At 38.0% G+C, this 18333-nt stretch overlaps 3 protein-coding genes across 3 annotated transcripts; 1 reads left to right on the forward strand and 2 right to left on the reverse strand.

The window, feature by feature from the left end:
* The first annotated feature begins 3846 nt into the window (after positions 1–3846).
* LOC148959706 (uncharacterized) lies at positions 3847–5636 on the forward strand. Its single transcript, XM_089110349.1, is given in 3 exon segments — positions 3847–4441; positions 4444–4569; positions 4848–5636. Coding segments are annotated over 3 exon segments (759 nt in total). The 5' UTR covers positions 3847–3915; the 3' UTR covers positions 4955–5636.
* Positions 5637–5727: 91 nt separating this feature from the next.
* On the reverse strand, positions 5728–8127 carry LOC148959707 (uncharacterized). Its single transcript, XM_089110350.1, has 3 exons — positions 8030–8127; positions 6322–6585; positions 5728–6161 (listed from the first exon to the last, which is right to left on the reverse strand). Exons 1-3 carry the CDS (start codon positions 8125–8127, stop codon positions 5810–5812), a joined length of 714 nt encoding a protein of 237 aa, XP_088966476.1. The 3' UTR covers positions 5728–5809.
* Positions 8128–10413: 2286 nt separating this feature from the next.
* On the reverse strand, positions 10414–12138 carry LOC135687663 (uncharacterized). Its single transcript, XM_089109982.1, has 2 exons — positions 11908–12138; positions 10414–11220 (listed from the first exon to the last, which is right to left on the reverse strand). Exons 1-2 carry the CDS (start codon positions 12016–12018, stop codon positions 10414–10416), a joined length of 918 nt encoding a protein of 305 aa, XP_088966108.1. The 5' UTR covers positions 12019–12138.
* Positions 12139–18333: the final 6195 nt, after the last annotated feature.

Here is an 18333-nt window from a genome sequence, read left to right on the forward strand (position 1 = left end):
ACACTAAAAAACCTTAATACATTGTTAAAAATATTTTAATTCAGTCTGAATTCTATGTGTGGTATGGAAGAAAACAGTCAATGCACAGAAAAATGTCGCATTTTGTACCTTTGTACATAACTTTGCTGCCGCATTCATTCTTGCAATAACCTTTCTAATCAGTTTTCACTACAAAGTGTTGTATACCATCATATCTTTTTGTTGCATTTGGCTGTTGCCCAACAGATCTTTTTCTTTATGAAAATTTACCAATTAAATTTTTTGACAATTCAATTCGAAAATCCTTTTGGCCACGTTTTTTTGCATTTGGTTGGAATTGTTGCAATATCCAAGCATTTACAATGGCTTGCTTCAGCAAATCAAAAAAGATAGGCATCCACCATCTGTAAGACTTCCTTGAAAAATTTTGATATGACATCATCTGATCATTGGTGTCTACACCTCCCATATTTTGACGATATGGTTTTATACAAGGTGGGCACTGTCTTATGATCTTCTAAGCTGTCCCTTTTCGAGACTTTTTCACCAAGTCTGTTTCCTTGGGTATTGGCCTGCTCATTGAACTAATGAGTATAACATCCTTTGTGTCCTTCCACTTTGTCACCACAATTTGAGGATCTTTCATATGCCAGATCATTTCCCCTGGCTGGAGCTTAGCCTCCTTTATTTCTTTTGGCAAACCAGCCTGGTTTGGACGAATGGTTGCAGTTGCAAACATTCCTTCTTTATATAGCCCATCAATTAGATCCACAGAAGAAAAAAAAATTGTCAAAGTATAACATTCATGGCTGGCCTGGTTGCAGTTCTTTAGCCAACTGTTGTTGTTCGAAATGTTTAGAGCAATTCGAAAAAGTTTGATACGACTGCATCTTCACTCAATGTGACAACAGGCCCTGACTTTTTTCTGAATGTTGAAAGGCCCTGACATATTGGTCAAGTCTCATCATACTCTTGTAAGTGATCAATTAGTTCTTGCTTTCTGCCAGTCGCAGCAATTACTCGATTTTTGCAGAGCTCTTTCAGCTCCCCAAGATTCTTTTTCGCATTCTCTTCAAAATTCTCCTCAAAATCGTCATCATTCACAACAAAGTCAACCTCTCAACCTTCGCTGTCGGACGCCATTTTGAATTGAAACTTGGCATAAAAGTTCCCGGATAATTGGACTTCAGATCGAGGCTGTTAGGCTGGGTACCTCACTTCTCAAATTTTTTTATTGCTATAAAAACATCCAATTTTTCAAAATTTTGCCTTGAAGTTTTCGAAAAATACTTGTATCAAAAAAATTAACTGTTCTACTGTGGAAAATTTGCACATATATTATAAATTGAATTATCAGCTTTGTTTTCATACTAAATATGACTTGACTGAGCTTTGCAGAGCGAAGAAAAATATTTTATTGCGAAGCGCGTTTTTTTCGTTAAAACCCCTATGTTCGAAATTTATATTTGAAAAGCGAAGATGTAAGACAATTTAGTTTAAAAGTGAAATTTAGAATGGGCGTTTTTATCATTATTGAGGCACCTAAAGGGCAAGGCACCAAAAGCCGATCATTATACAACACCCCCCCCCCCCCCACTCCAATCCTTGCATCTAAAATCTACCCATGGATGTTATAGAAAATTAAATGTTTTCAAAGCAATGTGTTACTTACATAAAGCATACAAAAACTGCATAGTATCGAAAGCATGCAATATAGCAGTTTCATCATTGATTTCTCAGGTGCAAATCTCAAATGGAAAGCTTTTGGATGAAAACGAAATGCAGTATATGGTCATGTCCGAAGACCAACTTGGTAGCATGTACCTAAATCCTAACTAGGGCTGCTGCGTCAACAAAGGAAATGCATTAAAGTTTATAAAAAATTAGGCTATATTTCTCAATTTTTCAGAATTTTTATCCCGATAAAGATAGCTTTCTTATATCCATTTAACAAATATATTTTAAAAAACAAACACGTTTAGAACATATTGAAGCTTTTCATCTTGCAGTATGCAGATCACTTCTCCAAGAAATACGACTGTGAAGTATATCCCCATTTGCAAAGCAAAAAGCGAGCACATGACTGAAACTATTAATTATTCATTCTTCCACTTCTTGTCTTTTCCAAGGCTAATCTGCATACTCTACTGTAAGGCCACTGGCAAGCCCGCTTAGCGGGCTTCGTGGGGGAGCTAGTCAGCAACTATTCTTTCAAAATTTTCGTTCAGTTGTAACTCAGTTTTAGCTTTTTGAAGCTTTTTATATTATCTAAAGACATGTTTCCTCTTTCATTGTTAAGAAAATTAGCATCCTTTGAAAAGTTCCCTTCTTGATCGGCAAACATCTTTTGAAGTCAAAATTCATTAAAAACAACCTCCCTAAATTATAATTACAGACTTCTAATCTAGAATGTCTTTTTTCATTTCAGGGCTACCTTAAAAATTATATAGTATCACCAGGTCTAAAAAACTGGATATCAGGAGAGAGATGTCCTGCCTAATATAATGATATCTCGCATACATACAATCCATGTCTAACAAATTGTCTCTAGCCACCGAAAAAAATTATAGTCTTAAAATTCACAATTGCACAGCTAAAATTCACAGTTTCACAATTTATCTGAAATTTATAAGGAAGCCTATGAGAATGGGTTTCGGTACCACCGGTACCTTTGGTACCACATTTTATGAACAGTGATGTTCAAACCATATTGATTTGGGAAAATTATTTTCTAGAAACCCAGAAGTTTACATAAAAGGTCAAGTTATACTTTTCTGAATAGACTTTGGATCCTTTTCATTAGAGCATTTGCCTTTCTAATAATCCTTTTCAAAAACGTATCAAAAGACCCTTTGCATGTAATATACCAAGAAGTTAACTTGTACAGAGGGGCAGAGGGGAATACCTTATCTCGGGGGGATGTCAAAGTTTTGATTCCGTCAGCTGATCTAACTGTCGTCAGATGACTATGATGTAATATTTAAATTTTACCTTGCTGAAAGAGCAATAAGTGAATTACAATAGATGCTATTTATGGGCCATTTCATATGTTGCGTGTCTCTTGATGGCTATAAAAGCTTTTCCACTGAAGACAAAATCAGTATATTTTAGAAGACTACAAATTAAGTCGCATTGCATAGGTTGAAAGCGAAATGCCAAGGACGTATGTAAACGAAGCAAAATCTTAGCAAGAAAGGGATATGGAGAGCGCTTTGCTAGAAGTTCCTATCGCCCCTTGAAACAGAACTTTGCGCATTAGGAAAGCTGCAAAGACATATGGTTTATCAGGATCGGTAAGTCACTTATTCAACTGATTGAACAGGCAGATATTTTGTGAACAATTTATTTTTGAAAGTTTATCAATCTTCAAAACCAGAGTAATTTTTACATGGCCGAATTAATTTCGATAAGATCGTAGTAGCTAAATCAAATTGAACAAAATGGAATAAATCTTTGATTGAGAATTATTTTTGAAAGAAATTAACACCTGATATTTCATCTCATAAAACATCCGCCATCGAATTGGCAACAAGAAGATTGGAGGCTCGAAACATTCCAAGGGCGAAATCCGATGCTGGACAAAGAGACAGAAAAAAATTGGCTGAGTGCATCAATGTTATGTGTAACCTTGGTTTTAGCCCCAGCACAAGCGAAATATTGGAGCTGGCCACTGAACATGTAGCCAATAATAACATTGTGGTACCTCTGTTTAAAGATGGCAAACCAGAAGATTTTGGCTGGCTGCTTTTATGAAAAGGAACAACCTTTCTCTGAAGAAGGCAGAAATGATCAGTGTGGCCAGAAAATCAGCGACAGGGAACCTTTTGTAATATATGACTTTTATGAAAAAATTCATGAACTGGTCAAGGAAAAAGGATTTAAGCCTCATCAGATATTGAATTGCCACCAATCTGGTTTCCAGAATGACCTCCAGCGATGCAGAGTGATTGGGAAAAAAGGCCAACGCACATTCAGAATTATATGTGGTCCGGAAAGGAAAACACAACAACACTTGCAGTTTGCAATGCTGCTGGCCGTGCTCTCGACCCACTGGTGGTTTTTTCCGGGAAAAATCTACAGTCAACATGGCGAGGAGAACGAGCACTGAAGGACACCTGGTATGGAGTTTCAGAGAACGGATGGATGACAAGTGAGCTCTTTGCATCTTGGTTTGACTGGTTTGCCATAAAGGTCACAGAGCGTCCACTGCTGCTTGTTTATGATGGTCATCTCACTCATGTGACTCTGCCAGTTATAGAGAGGGCAAGATCCGAAGAAACTTCTATTGTCAAATTGCCTCCCCATACTACAGATCTCCTTCAACCACTAGATGTTGCCTGTTTCGGACCACTAAAAAGGCTTTGTTGACAGAAACTGAATGATTGGGTCAGCCAATGGGGTGCACAAGAACCAGTAAGAAAAGCGCATTTTGTCAACCTGTTGTCGGAAATTTGGCATCTTGGTTATCTTCTCAAAATATAAAAGCAGGGTTTGAAGCCACTGGGATTTTTCCTGTTGATAGCTCCAAATATCCAATTTCAAGGCTTGATGCCAACATGCTTAAAAAGTACAAGGCCTGGGTTGAATCTGGTAAATGCTTTTGACAACCTGTTGCACGAAGCAAGGACCAGTCCAAAAAAGCAGCATCACCAAAGAAAATGTCAACCCCCTAGAAGACATCAACGCCAAAGAAGTTTTCTCCAAAAAAACAGCATCCTTTAAAGAACAAGCTTCACCAGATTGCCCTGCCTGTAAGGAACTTGGTCCTATGCCATCAAATGCACCAGAAGGAAAGCAGTGGATAAGATCCTGGATTTTAGACAATGTCGCTGTGGTTCTCGCTACAGACTCTTCACCCTCAACTTAAGCAAGTTTTGAAAAACTTATTTTGCACAAGATTAAGGACTCGTCAAAAAAGGAAACCAATAAGCGAAGGAAGATTGACCTGAAGACAAGAGTTGTGACGGATGACTGAAGAGAATGAACCAAAGAAAGGAGGTATCAGAAAAAGACGAAGACCAAGTAAGAACGCTGTTCCAAGGAGGCACAGAATGCGACATTTCAGCCGGGAAGATGAAGCTATCTCAGACGATTCAACGGATAGTAATGATTCCCAGAGTGACTCGAAAGAAACAAATAATGGAAAAGAAGTCAGAGAAATACAAAAAGAGCAAAAAGGCCAGGAATCTACAGCAAAAAACAGAGGGAACACTGAAGAAAGTCAGCCATCGCAAATCGTCAGTGGCAAAGGATACAAATTCGAAGAAAATTCAGCTGCACACTCACGATTCAGTACAATAAGAAGACATGACTTCTACGGATGTTGAAACTATTTTTATTAGCTGTATTTTTAGCTTATTGACATCTGTATTTTTTGTATTAAATGGAAATCTTGATTTAAAAAATTATTTACAGCAAATATCAACAAATTTATTGAATCAAATTAACATTTTTTTCTCCTTTTTGTGGTTAAAAATTGCGCACCAGTTTTTCATTCTTAAAAAATAATCTCTTAAAGAATGGGTAGCAAATATGTGTGAACAATCGGGAGGGAAACCACTACTGGTTAAACCACTATGAATCACTACTGGTTAAACCTCCAACATAACATAAAAAATTGTTAGAATTCATAATCCAACTTTTGAAACACCTTCTATTTTAGTATTTTTGCAGTAAGATTTTGTGAATTGCTACTGATTTAACTTCCAACATAGCAATGAAGAATTAATTATTCAAAAAAAAGAAGTAATTGAATAATTAATTCTCCATTATTTTCAGTGATCTAGTATCTCTTTTGTCATTAATTAATGAAAAATAAAGGGACTGTTGGTCATACAATTAGTTTATCTTTAGCTGATGTACAGATGTACCTTTGTCTTTCTTGAAAGGGCCAGCATTCAGAACAAAGCCAGTATTGTACATCATCTGATTGCTTCCAGTGCATTGCTGAATCTTCATCACAGCTTGGATGATAATTCTCACTGCAAAGATGGCAACAAAGATCTTCAATATTGCCAAAATCATCTGGCATGCGACATCTGCAGGAAATAGGGAATGATTCCAGGCTTCCCAACACATATGACCTTTGTCTTTCCACAGGAAATGGCTTCATATTCGACTTCTCGAGGCATTCGAGAAGGTGCTGCCGCATTAAACTTCTTGTGTAGATTGCAAGTCGTTGGTTTGGTCATACAGAGGGATGTTGCAAATGCAAGAGCAAAAAGGCCACAGCTTGTGAAATCACCTTGGGGTTGCACATCCTCGTGTCTAAGAAGAATATAGGGTTCTTGGACATCAGGAGTTTTGCTATAATCTTCTTGATAGAGCCTGGGACCATGTAATCATTCATAAATCTTGACTGCCCCAGTATCCAATGTAGCAATATTTGATATTGTTATCCAATGAGAGTCCCCCTTTAAAAGAACCTGTACGAACTCTCTATTGGATAATGCAACTAGTTTGTTTTCCATTGCTATGGTGTCCTGAAATCCAGACAAAGCAGGGAACTGTTCCTTAAAGAGATGCTGGGATGCATTTATGATATTATCTGTTATCCATCTGACTGAAGATTTTAGGATATCCTTGTCATTGTTGAGTAATTCGACTCTGCATTTGACTTAAAGACAAAAACAAGGATTATGACATACAATGGACCATCATCACTCAGCCAAACCACACAACAACATTACAAAAAGGTGTGACCTATGCTTAACAGAAAAACTATACATCATCAAAGCAAATAACAACACCCTTCTAAACAAACGATCCGAATTAATCTCCAAATGCCGACACGAAAACAAGTTTTATCTCATAAACAATAGAACTCCACCTAACTAATTAACCTGTATCTAAAAAAATTTCTTTTGTCTAACTTTATCACACCTTTTGTATATTGTACCTTTGTGCTGCGGTAACAGGAATATTCTCCAGTATAGTCTGTCTGATGAGTGCACAAGCACGAAACTCGGAGTAACAGAGAACATGTCTCATTTCTAGTCTATATTCTATTTTATTATATCTATTGCTCTGTGCTTTTGCACATCGAGCACTGTCACGTCAGAATAGACAACGCAATCTGGAATATATATATATATAATATATATATATATATATATATATATATATATATATATATATATATATATATATATATATATATATATATATATATATATATATCTGGAATCTGGAATATATATGTATATATATATATGTATTCAAAAGCTCTAGACTGTAATGTTTTTTACAAAATTTAAATAGATGATCAGTAAAAAAACAATTTGATTACAACTTGTTGCTTGACATGTTCCATTTCCTCTCTGGTCAAGTGCTCACGAAGACCCGCGCCATTTGATCATAAGCAATCTTTTCCGCAATAACTATGTCGTCTCTATACTTGAGCAGCATCAAAGAAAGAAGTTGTCTCTCTGCTACTCTTAAAATGCCCTTCCAAGAATCCTCAAATTCGTCTTTCTTCTTAATGAGTTAAGGGTGGAGGATCCCGGGTGAAAGGAAGTGACTCATTTTCTTAAAGTTAATGAGGGGAAACTAGGTAGGTTCTATTTGTTACCTAAGATTCATTAGGGATTAAGTGGGGTTAAGGGTCGACCAGTCATTTCCAATTGTGGCACCGTTACAGAAAATATATCGGAATATCTAGATCACCACCTCAATCCACTGGTTAGCCTCGGTAGGTCTTATATTAAGGAAACTAATCATTTCTTGTCTAAGTTAGGTGAAATAGGTAGGATACCAGAGGGGGCTATACTGTGCACAGTTGATGTTGTGGGACTCTATCCTAGCGTTCCACATGGGGAGGGTCTGGAAGCCATCAGGGAAGCGCTGGATAGAAGGGAAAACCCAAACGTGGCTACTGATACCCTAGTGGGATTGGCATCTCTGGTTCTCGAAAGCAACTACTTTCAATTTAATGATAGGTTTTATAGACAGAAGTTAGGCACCGCTACAGGAACTAAGTTTGCTCCAGCTTATGCAAACCTCTTTATGACTGGGTTGGAAGAAAGATTGTTGAAGGAATCAGTGGACACACCCATTGTCTGGATGAGATTCATCGATGATGTTTTCTTTATCTGGACACATGACGAGGAGAAGCTCGAGACCTTCATCAACTTTCTTAAAAGTAGCCATGATACCATTAAGGGCTGATTTATACGTCGCGCTTATCTCGCACCAAATCTAATATAATTAGAACCGACGAAAGCGCGAGTTTGGCGCGACAAAGGAGTTTGATTTTGATTTAGACGATGAACTTGCGTCGTGCCAATAGCAAAATACACTTCTGCGAGTTGCCAGCCACAGGGAACCAATAAACTGAAAACACTCGAAGCAAAGACAAATCACGTATGGCGCCCTTCACGCATCTAAAGAAAGTGCTTCTTCTGAAGTCGCTTATTGGAGCCAGGAGAAGACGACAGAATATGCAAGCAATGATGATTAATTTGATGAACAGAAGACGGTGTAGGCTTTTGCGGATTCTTTTTTTGCTACAGTTGATTCTTACTGGTTTACAACAAGCAGTTGCAGTGCCTATTAGGCCTAGGATAAGATCATGCCGTAGGTTGCAGCGAAACACTGGTTGGTGGAACCTCGTTTGGACAGTATATTCCGAGAAAAGGTTTAAAAAGACATTTAGAATGACTAGGCAAACATTTTCCTTAATTCATGATAGAATCAAGGATGATTTAACGAAGGAGAGCGTCACAGAAGAACCAATTCCATCCCAGATGAGACTAGCAATTTGCTTGTATCGACTCAGTAGAGGAGACTACTACAATACCATTTCAGAGCTAGCTGGTGTCGGTGAAACAACTGTGTGCAACATAGTGAGAGAGGTAGCTAAGGCAATCATTGAAAATTTATGGGAAGAATTTGTTGAGGCCAAATTTCCACATAGCAAGGACACGCTGAATGAGAAAATGAAAGAAATGGAACAAGAATGGCAGTTTCCTTTTGCATATTCTGCAATTGATGGGTGTCACATACCAATTAAGTGCCCACCTGGTGGCCAAGAGTCATGTAAAGAATTTCATAATTTTAAGAATTTCTACTCAATCGTTCTAATGGGAATGGTAGATGCCAAATATCGATTTATATGGGCAAGTGCTGGTTGGCCTGGCAATTCACATGATGCCATAATCTTTCAAGCAACAAACCTTTATACCAAACTAGCTGAAGGTACAGCCTTTCCACCTATTGCCCATCATGAGAATGGCGTCAGTATTCCACCTTTAATCCTGGGAGATTCTGCCTTCCCCTTCAAGCCTTGGCTGCTGAAGCATTACACAAATGCTACACTGATGCCAGAGCAGAGCTATTTCAATTATAGGTTGAGTCGTGCACGCATGGTAACAGAGTGTGCATATGGACAACTGAAAGGTCGATGGAGAGTCTTGCTCAGGAAGTCTGAGAATGATAAGGAAACAGTACGTGCAGTTACACTAGCTTGTGTAGTACTACATAACATTTGCATCGAACAAGGAGATTTGGCTCAAAGGCAATGGGACCTCTCCAAAGATTCAGCATCAAATCAAAGACGTACACAAGAAGAAGTCCAAGACCTTCTTATGATAAGGCAATGCAGACCTCTAAGAGATACAAATCGTTCTGCAGCACAGGTTCGTGATTATTTGAAAGACAAGTTATTTTTAGAAAAGCAGCAAGTTTAGGGGATGCAAAGCTCCCATACTTTCAATACTCTCCCTCCCTAAATAGTATCCCCCCTAACTCCAAAATTTTACAAAATTACCATCTATTTCCATTTATTAAAACCCCCCTAAAAAGGAAAAAAATGCTTTTTTCCATCCACCCCCATTTATTAGACAACACCCCAAAGGCTTTTGGCAGCTATTTTTGATATTTTGCAAGATTCAAGGGGCTATTAGAAGCACTGATTGGCTTTTACCCCATTTGAGAGCAGAACGCTGATAGGTTGTTTACATTTTTCCTCCTTGTTATATGAATTGGTATAGTATCTTTTAGTATCGAAATATCTTTTCAACAAAATGTAAAAAAGTTAATGTTACCCCCCAACTATTAACATCACACCCCTATTTAAGCGCTGCATGACAAAATCAACCCATTTCCATTTATTAACACCCTCCACAATTATTTATCCTGGGCAAATTTCCAACTGCCTCTTTTTAATAAGTCCCCCCTACTATTAGGGGATGGAGAGTAAGCTGCATCAGCTTTGGAAAACTGACAAAGTTTCAATTATAATTCTTGACAATTGTGATTTCTGGAGCCACTTTGACACTATTTATACACTACTTATGTTCTTATGTTGTACATTGTAGTTTGTATTAAATAATGTTTCTTTTGTAATTACTTGTAGATTGGATTTAGGATTAATTGATAGATGAATGGAAACTGAAACTGAAAACTGAAACTGAAATATGATGTGATTCTAAATGTTTATAGCTGAAATAAATCATCTGACTGGGATTGATGTTCAAAGTTTTGATTCCTTGGAGGATAATTATCTTGTGGAGTAAATGCTTGTCGAAATTGTTGTCTTGGATCCATACTGTATGACTGCTGCATGTTTTGGGGGAAATGTTGATAAGGAGGAGGCTGTGGAACTGGTGGTTGGAATTGCTGCTGTGCTTGATTTCCATTGAACATCATTGTGAGTAATCTCATTTCATGTTCTCTTGATCTTTGATTCTCTCTCTCAAGAAATGCTAGCATGTCAGCCATTGGGTCCTTTTTTAGCTGCTCAGTGACCTCAAGGATTGCTTTTGATGTTATTTTTACCAGATCATCAAGCTTTTCCTTTTTTCCAGCTGCCTTTTTGATGGGAACAAATGGCCTCTTCTTTGAAGGAAGATTTGCTCTTGTGGGAGTTGAAGTTCCTGAGGAGGTCTCTGGTGAAGGACCTTGGCCAAACTCATTGTTGTTGTAGCCCCCCTCTTCATTTACATGATTCACTTCAGTTGAGGTTGGACTTCCTTCTTGACTGTCATGTGAACAAGTTGATGGTTCAATGGCCTGCTCTGGCTGACAAGATTCTCTGGACTTGACAAGAGGCAGCAGTTGATTAAACCATTTTCCATAGTCCCTGTCCTCCTGAAATCGCTTTATGCCAGATGCAGATTTGCAGGTTAAGGCAGCCTTCTTGCACTCACTCACGCACTTCTTGAACTTATTTCTAGTTTGGACAAGGCTGAACTTGTATTCTTGTCTCCTAGCCTGGCAACGTTTCTCCACCTCTTTGATTACCTCAAAATGTAAACACAAAAGTTGCAAAAGGAATCAGCATTTTAAGTAAAGTAAGACAATTTGTTCCACAAAGAGTATTGCTAAACATATACAATGCATTTGTACTACCAAATATTCTTTACGGTCTTTTAAATTGGGGAAATGCATCTAAAACCACTCTTGACCCAATTAATAAAAAAATAAAAAAGCCATAAGATTAATAACATTTAAAAGTAAAACTGAGCACAGTGAACCTCTTTTCAAATATCTAAACCCTCTTGATCTTGAAGATTGTTATAAATTCAAATGTGCTAAAATTATGTACAATTTAAATAGTAACATTTATAATACTACTTTTGGGAAATTATTAAAAAAAATCCAAAGACATTCATAACTTTAAAACAAGGCATGCTACATCAGGGAAATTTTTCAAACCATCCTTTACAACAAGCTATGGTAAAGGTTCTATAACAAATTCTGGTGTTGATATTTGGAATTCCATTTCAAAAGATAGAAATTCCTGATTTCAAAATACTAGAACCTATGAGTTATATATCGATCAAATTCATGTAACTAAAATGGCTCATGGCTCGAAAGCCCTCTCTGGGTTATTTCCATGAGTCATTCAGCTTTGTTTATTACATGAGTTGTTAAAATAATTATAATATTGTAATATCACGCTGAGAATACACAAAAAATTCAAATTACCTTCAAATAAATTTCTCCGTTCTTGCTAGTCTTTGTGTTTGTAAAAATCAGTTTTTTGCGAAAATACTCATTATCGCAGATAACGTCCACTAGGTCGTTTGTTATGTCCATTGGCCATGATGACTTCTTCCCGGCCTTTTTCTTTCGCTTTTCAAACAACACATTACATGCCTCTTCCGCTTCACTTTCTGACCCAAAACTCCCTCTTTCGTCCTCATTAAAAATTTCGGATTCCACGCCAGCTTCCTAACTTTCGCTGCCGCAATCCACGCTATTGCTTACATACACGTCTGCTTCTGCCATTTTCCTTCAGAGATGAATACAAGAAGCAAGAACAACCCAACTATACTTTGGCGCCAACAAAAACTTAGCACCACTGCGCTTGCGCAACTAATGTATTTGACGGACTGGAAAAAACACTATTTGATTCAAGTCATCAAAAGCGCGACGTCTAAAGCCAACTCGCGCTTTGGTTGTGTAGCACGGCTGATCATGACGAACTTGAGTCGCACCTAGCATTTGTATCGAGCTAAATTGCAAATTGGATTTATACGCCGTGCTAATGATGAATCTAATCAATACTTAGATTTTGAAGAGGCAAAGTATTTCATTCGGTGCGAGATAAGCGCGACGTATAAATCAGCCCTAAGTTTACAGGGGAGCACTCCAGGGAGAGTATAAGTTTTCTAGATGTTAAGGTTAGTGTAAGTGAGGGGGAGTCCTAACGACAGACTTGTTTTGTAAACCTACTGATACACATCAGTATTTACATAAGAAGTCTTGCCACCCATGGCATACCAAGAAGGCAATACCCTATAGTCAGGCTTTAAGGTTACGTAGGATTTGTTCGTACGATCGCCAGTTACGGGATAGGTTAAAGGATTTGACTGGATGGTTAAAGGTAAGGGGGTATGAGGAATCACTTATAACAGAACAGATAGATAAGGCACGTAAGCAGGATAGGGTAACATTACTGGATAAGGCTAATTGGAAACAAGATCACAATGGGAGTGGGCTGGTTCCGTTGGTTACCATTTACCATCCAGCCTTGAATAATTTGGGCAAGGTGGCCGGGAGACTCAATTCTATGCTGACGATATCGGAAGAGCATAGGAAGGTGTTTCCTCAGCCACCTTTGATATCATTTAAACGATGTAAGAACCTTAAAGATTTACTAGTTAGGGCAAAACTTTATAATGAGGGGGCAGGTACCACGCATAATAGGGGTTGTACTCCATGTGGCAAGTCTCGATGTCAAGTGTGTAATGTTATGTGTGACAGTGATACTTTAACTTCCCATATAACTGATAAGGAATATAAGATAAATTTTTCGTTTAACTGTGATTCATCCAATGTTGTGTATCTTATGGAATGTAAAGTATGTGGTGTACAGTATGTGGGTAGCACTTGCACGCCGTTTAGGCTTAGGTTTAATAACTACAAGGTGTGCAATCGTAAGTTTATCGGGGGCTCTTCAGGTATACCTCAGGCTGATTTTTTCCGGCATTTTGCAGGGAATGAGCATCATGGGTTTCTCGAAGATATTAAAGTAACTATTATAGATAGACTTAATGGGAATGGTAGGATACGTGAAAGTTTCTGGCAGTATAAGTTAGAAACTTTCGCGTCCCGGGGCCTTAATATTAGGTTAGTTGAACATAGTTTTATTTTTATTTCCAATCTCTTGGATTATTTTCTCCTTTTCACAGCTATTTATTATTTCCACATAATATTATTTTCTAATCTTCATGGTAGGGACAGACAGCATTCACCCTTTCTCGTTTTTGTGCATTCCTGGGTAGTTAACCATCTGCCTCCACGCTTCTCTTTTGTTCTTTTATCTATTGTATTTATTCCGCTTTTCTCACCTTCAGCTGGGCCTAGAAAGTTTACTTGTGTCGTATAATTAGCTATTATTGTCCTTGCTTTTAAAATGTGTTCTTTTGTCCTATTGTTTTGTATTCCTTATTTTACGCTCCAAATGTAAGTGAAGGTTATTCTGAAGAAGCATATTGCGAAACATTAATCAAGTTGTTTTTTTACTGATCATCTATATATATATATATATATTTATATCTCTCTAATGCAATATATGATTCACTGAGAGAGAGGGTTGCTCACGCTTATGTTTATATAGGAAAATTTCAATAAATTGTATAGACATTTTTTTATATATGCAAGTATACTTCTGAGTATTACAGTATTTGTATAAAGTATGCCCCCGTCCTTTAGACAGAAATTTTCAGGGGAAGAAGAACAATGTTATGGACCTTGCACCAAGCGAACTCAGATGTCTCTGGTGACTAATATTTACAATGTGCACTGTTTCTTTATCCAATGAACATATTCGAGGGATGCCACGTTCCTTGATCACTGTGATTTGTTGGGGGTTTCTATGTCCTCTTGTGATCACATAGTTCCCAATGAGTGTGGCGTTCCTTGAAAAGTGACCTAATTGGCCATTCTAGATTCCCTGTGTTTCTACTGGGGACATTTGAATACAAGTGCTGTATGCGTTTTTACAATGGATCTTGTTCAAGTATAAAATTGCGCTTTATCATACGCTTTAAACATATGCATATCTAACAATACCATTGAGAAAATTTAACTTTTTCCGTGAAAAGAATCTGTGTGCAATTGTTTCTAAGTTGTCAATAAAAAGGGTTGAAATGCTCGATTTTGTCTCGAAAAGAGAAATACCAAAATGTGCGAATGGATTGGTCAAAGGTCGAAGGGGCACACAGTAAGAAACGTGTTGTCATACTCCGTGAAACGAAGGATAAAACCTTTCGCTGTCCGGTAGAATTTTGCGAGAATCGTACATTTTTCAGCAAAAGAGGTTACCGAAAACACATAGACACCAAGCACAGATGGTATTATTTTTTCGATGAGAAGCCGAGTGATAAAGTTATTGAAAGGTCGGCTGAACAGAGTACCCAGAGAAGTCACAAACACATCGAAAGTGCCAGAAGACGTGTAGATACAACTAAAAGGCCACATTTCTCAATCTCTGAAGGGGTTGGAAAGCAGTATGTTGATTGGCTTTGTGCTGTTTGTGGCGGGGGACTGTCAGCAGCACAGGCAACACAAAATGCTACTCGTGTAATGAAATTCTTGAAATTTTGCAGCGAAGATGATGAAGACAATCTCACAGAACAGCTTGTGGACTACAGCATAGGATCCGCAGGACTTATATGCAGTTTTATCGAGCATATCGGAAAAGAATGGGGCCTAGGCAGCTCAGCTCAATTTGGGTATTTACAAGCAATCACAGATTTGATCGACTTTCGTAAATCCAGTGGATTATGGACAACAGTGCTTGGCAATTTGGCGGTTTCTGAAGTTTACATAAACCGAGGAAAAAAATCACTGGCTAAAAGGAAAATCAGGGAATGGTCAAAAAACCTGTCGATCGAAGTCCTTTCTGGCTGTAATCAGTGGGCGACAATGGAAGAAATGGAGAGAGTTATACCGTACCATCTTCCACGCTACAAAGATGTGTTGACAAATTGTAAAGGCTATCCTTTGACTGCCATTACACCTGCGGACCTTACATTTGCCACTCGATTTGTAGCTGTGTATATGTTTACAAGAGTGAAAGGATCACGTCCAATGACGTATCAATTTCTAACAGTATCAATGTTTGAAAAGTCGCGGGAGAATAATGGGTTTGTGGACCAGACTGAGTTTAAAACTGCACAACAGTACACCTTTGATTCATTGATACTTGATGAGACAAGCACACGACTCCTTGACGACTATATTTGTCATGTTAGGCCTCTGTTGAACCCTCAGTGCGAATATGTACTGGTCACAAGAAATGGAACACAGTTTAAACAGTTAAGTAACCTGATGTCAGAACTCGTTTTTCAGGCAATCAGGAAATACGTTCATCCGACCAGATTTCGTCAGATTGTTGAGACGGAGAGCTCGCGTAAACTTTCTGCCGAAGAGCAAGAAGTCGTGAGCGGAGACCAAAAACACAGTTCTCAACTATCAAAAGTATCAAAAGGGCAATTCACGCGAAATTGCAGTAAATGCCAAATCGGTGATGAAAAAGTTGCAGAACAAAGAAGTTGATAGAAGTTTAAAAAGAATCATTCTAGACAACAAAAATTCGTCTGATCAAGACTGCTGCTTGGAAGAAACCGAACAGCACCAGCAAATAACGCCAGGAAGAAATCGGAAAGAAACAATTTGCGTTTATCTCGACGAAGCGGGTAACGAATCGTGTAGAGCTTACTCGCCCCCAGATTGCAATGCTGACAAGTTGAAAGCAAAGCCAGTCGTCAGCAGAAGGGTGCCATTTACTCCAGAGGAGGACTTTTTTTCTAAAAAAAAGTTTGAAAGTTTATGGATTTGGAAAGTGGACTGCTATGCTTAAGGATCCTAGATTTAAATTCAATAGCAAACAGACCCCTGATTCTCTAAAAAAAAGAGCAGAACTGCTTGCTAAAAAGTGACTTAAATAATCACCTTGTCAGTATTGTAATAACCTTTCTGTATTCTTGTGTTAAAGATTGGTTGGAAATAAAGAAAAAAATTGGTTGGAAATAATTTTCTTCTTAATTGAATTATTGTTGTTATATTTAATTAAATTATTGTTATATATGTTATATTTTTCTTATATCTAACTTAACTAAATTGTTATATTTAATTATCAAAAAGTATCTGTTTTACACCAAAATGAGATTGACCTCGTTTAATTTCGTCAAAAGACACTTAAGTTTTCTCGCAAAGGCTGAGCAAATAGGAGCACCGATAATTTACAATGAGTTGCAGGGAGTAGGAGTGAGCCAAAGTAGAGCAAAGAAAGAGGCTGGTCTCTGTTTCGTCACATTACATCACTTTGGCTCACTCTAGCTCATCCCAACTCATTTGAACTCATCTTAGTTACTTGTCGCTCCTTGGTTTGGCGAAAAAGTAAAATCTTTATGTGTAGCCAAAAGTATTTTTTGATAATATTTTAATGAAAGTCTTTAGTTCATATTGATTTTTATATTTGTACTACGTATATTCTATATGATTGTAGTAATTCATCCCTTTATTAAGATTTGATGTCATCGAAGAAAACTTTTCAACTCAACAACATTTTTTTTAAATATATAAAACTACAAGTTTATGATGAACTACAAGATATAAAAATTAATATAACTCAAAAGGCATTTGAAAACAAAGGTTTATTCTTCTTCGTCGCTTGATAACTTCAGATGTTTTCTTCACCTTTGAACAATCATAGTTCGTGGACGCTTTTTTGGCGTTTTTTGCGTTTTAAAGAAGCTCTCGTCGTCACTGGCAGTCTTGTCATTATTTGAATCAATCGATTCGTTGATCGGCGTGGGAAGCTGACTGATACCACGGTACGTTTCCCTCAAGAGTTCTTTCCATCGAGGAAATGTTTCCGAAAACAATTTGATATCAAATTCTGGTCTTGGCGTTCCTTCGATGAGAAGCCAGGCATCATACATGGAATCGGGCTTTTTCCAGGAAAGTAGTCGTCTTCTTTGGAATCTTTCCAAGTCTTCATCCGTTGCATCCAATAAATCCCAGTTTGGTTTAGAAGTGATCAAAAGAAACACAGCTTTGTGGTATGAAAATACATTGATGGGCCCAAAAGTGACGAAACAGCGACTTTCCTCCCTCACCCAGTTCGGATTCTCGTCTTCGTCGTCCAAGATGATCTGGTCAATAATTTTCAGTTGGCACTGCTCCTTGAGGGTGCTCAGCTGTTGCTTCATCGTTTGCAATTATAATGCTCTACGAGAATTGAACTTTTTCTATTTCTTCAATGTTAATCATCCTTGATGATTGCCCTTCATTGAAATCGTTAAAAATGGCACCCTCATCATGGTGTTGCTGCTCCGCTCTTTCAATTTCCTCGACTTCCCACAATGGGGTGTCGCGTAATTCATTGGCGCACCAATGGAAGCATTGCATGCAGTTTTTCCTCAGGTAGTTTGTTGCGTGAGGATTTCTTTCCTTCAAAGATCTTGTTTTGAATACAGCCAACCGTGTCTGAATAGCAGCGTCATCGATTTCTGTAAACGAAGGTATTGAGTTGCATGTAATGTAAACCCCAAAGCAGTAAACGACATGCTTAGCTTCTTTGTGCTTCTGTGGTAGAGCAATATATCCTCCTTGCAGGATCCTTTTCGCGTCGTCTGCACTCAGCGCATCTGGTGGCCATTCATCGACAATCAAGCACTCCGTGTCGTCACTGAGCATGCTGGCCGAAAAGTGCCTGTCTCTTGTTACAGAGGCTAACTTTTCCCTTGATATTATACCTTCGTATGGCGCAAACCAGCTTCTCTTGCCAGAGTCAGCCTTGCCGACGCAACACAGCTTCTTGGCCTTTTGTGGAAAGCAATCCTTCAAGGCAAGTTGGTACCATTTTTGCAGGAATCGTTGTAAAAATCTGAAAGATGA

This window comes from Rhopilema esculentum, chromosome 9, assembly GCF_057945365.1.
Source record: "Rhopilema esculentum isolate cy_ngs chromosome 9, ASM5794536v1, whole genome shotgun sequence".
Taxonomy (NCBI): Eukaryota; Metazoa; Cnidaria; class Scyphozoa; order Rhizostomeae; family Rhizostomatidae; genus Rhopilema; species Rhopilema esculentum.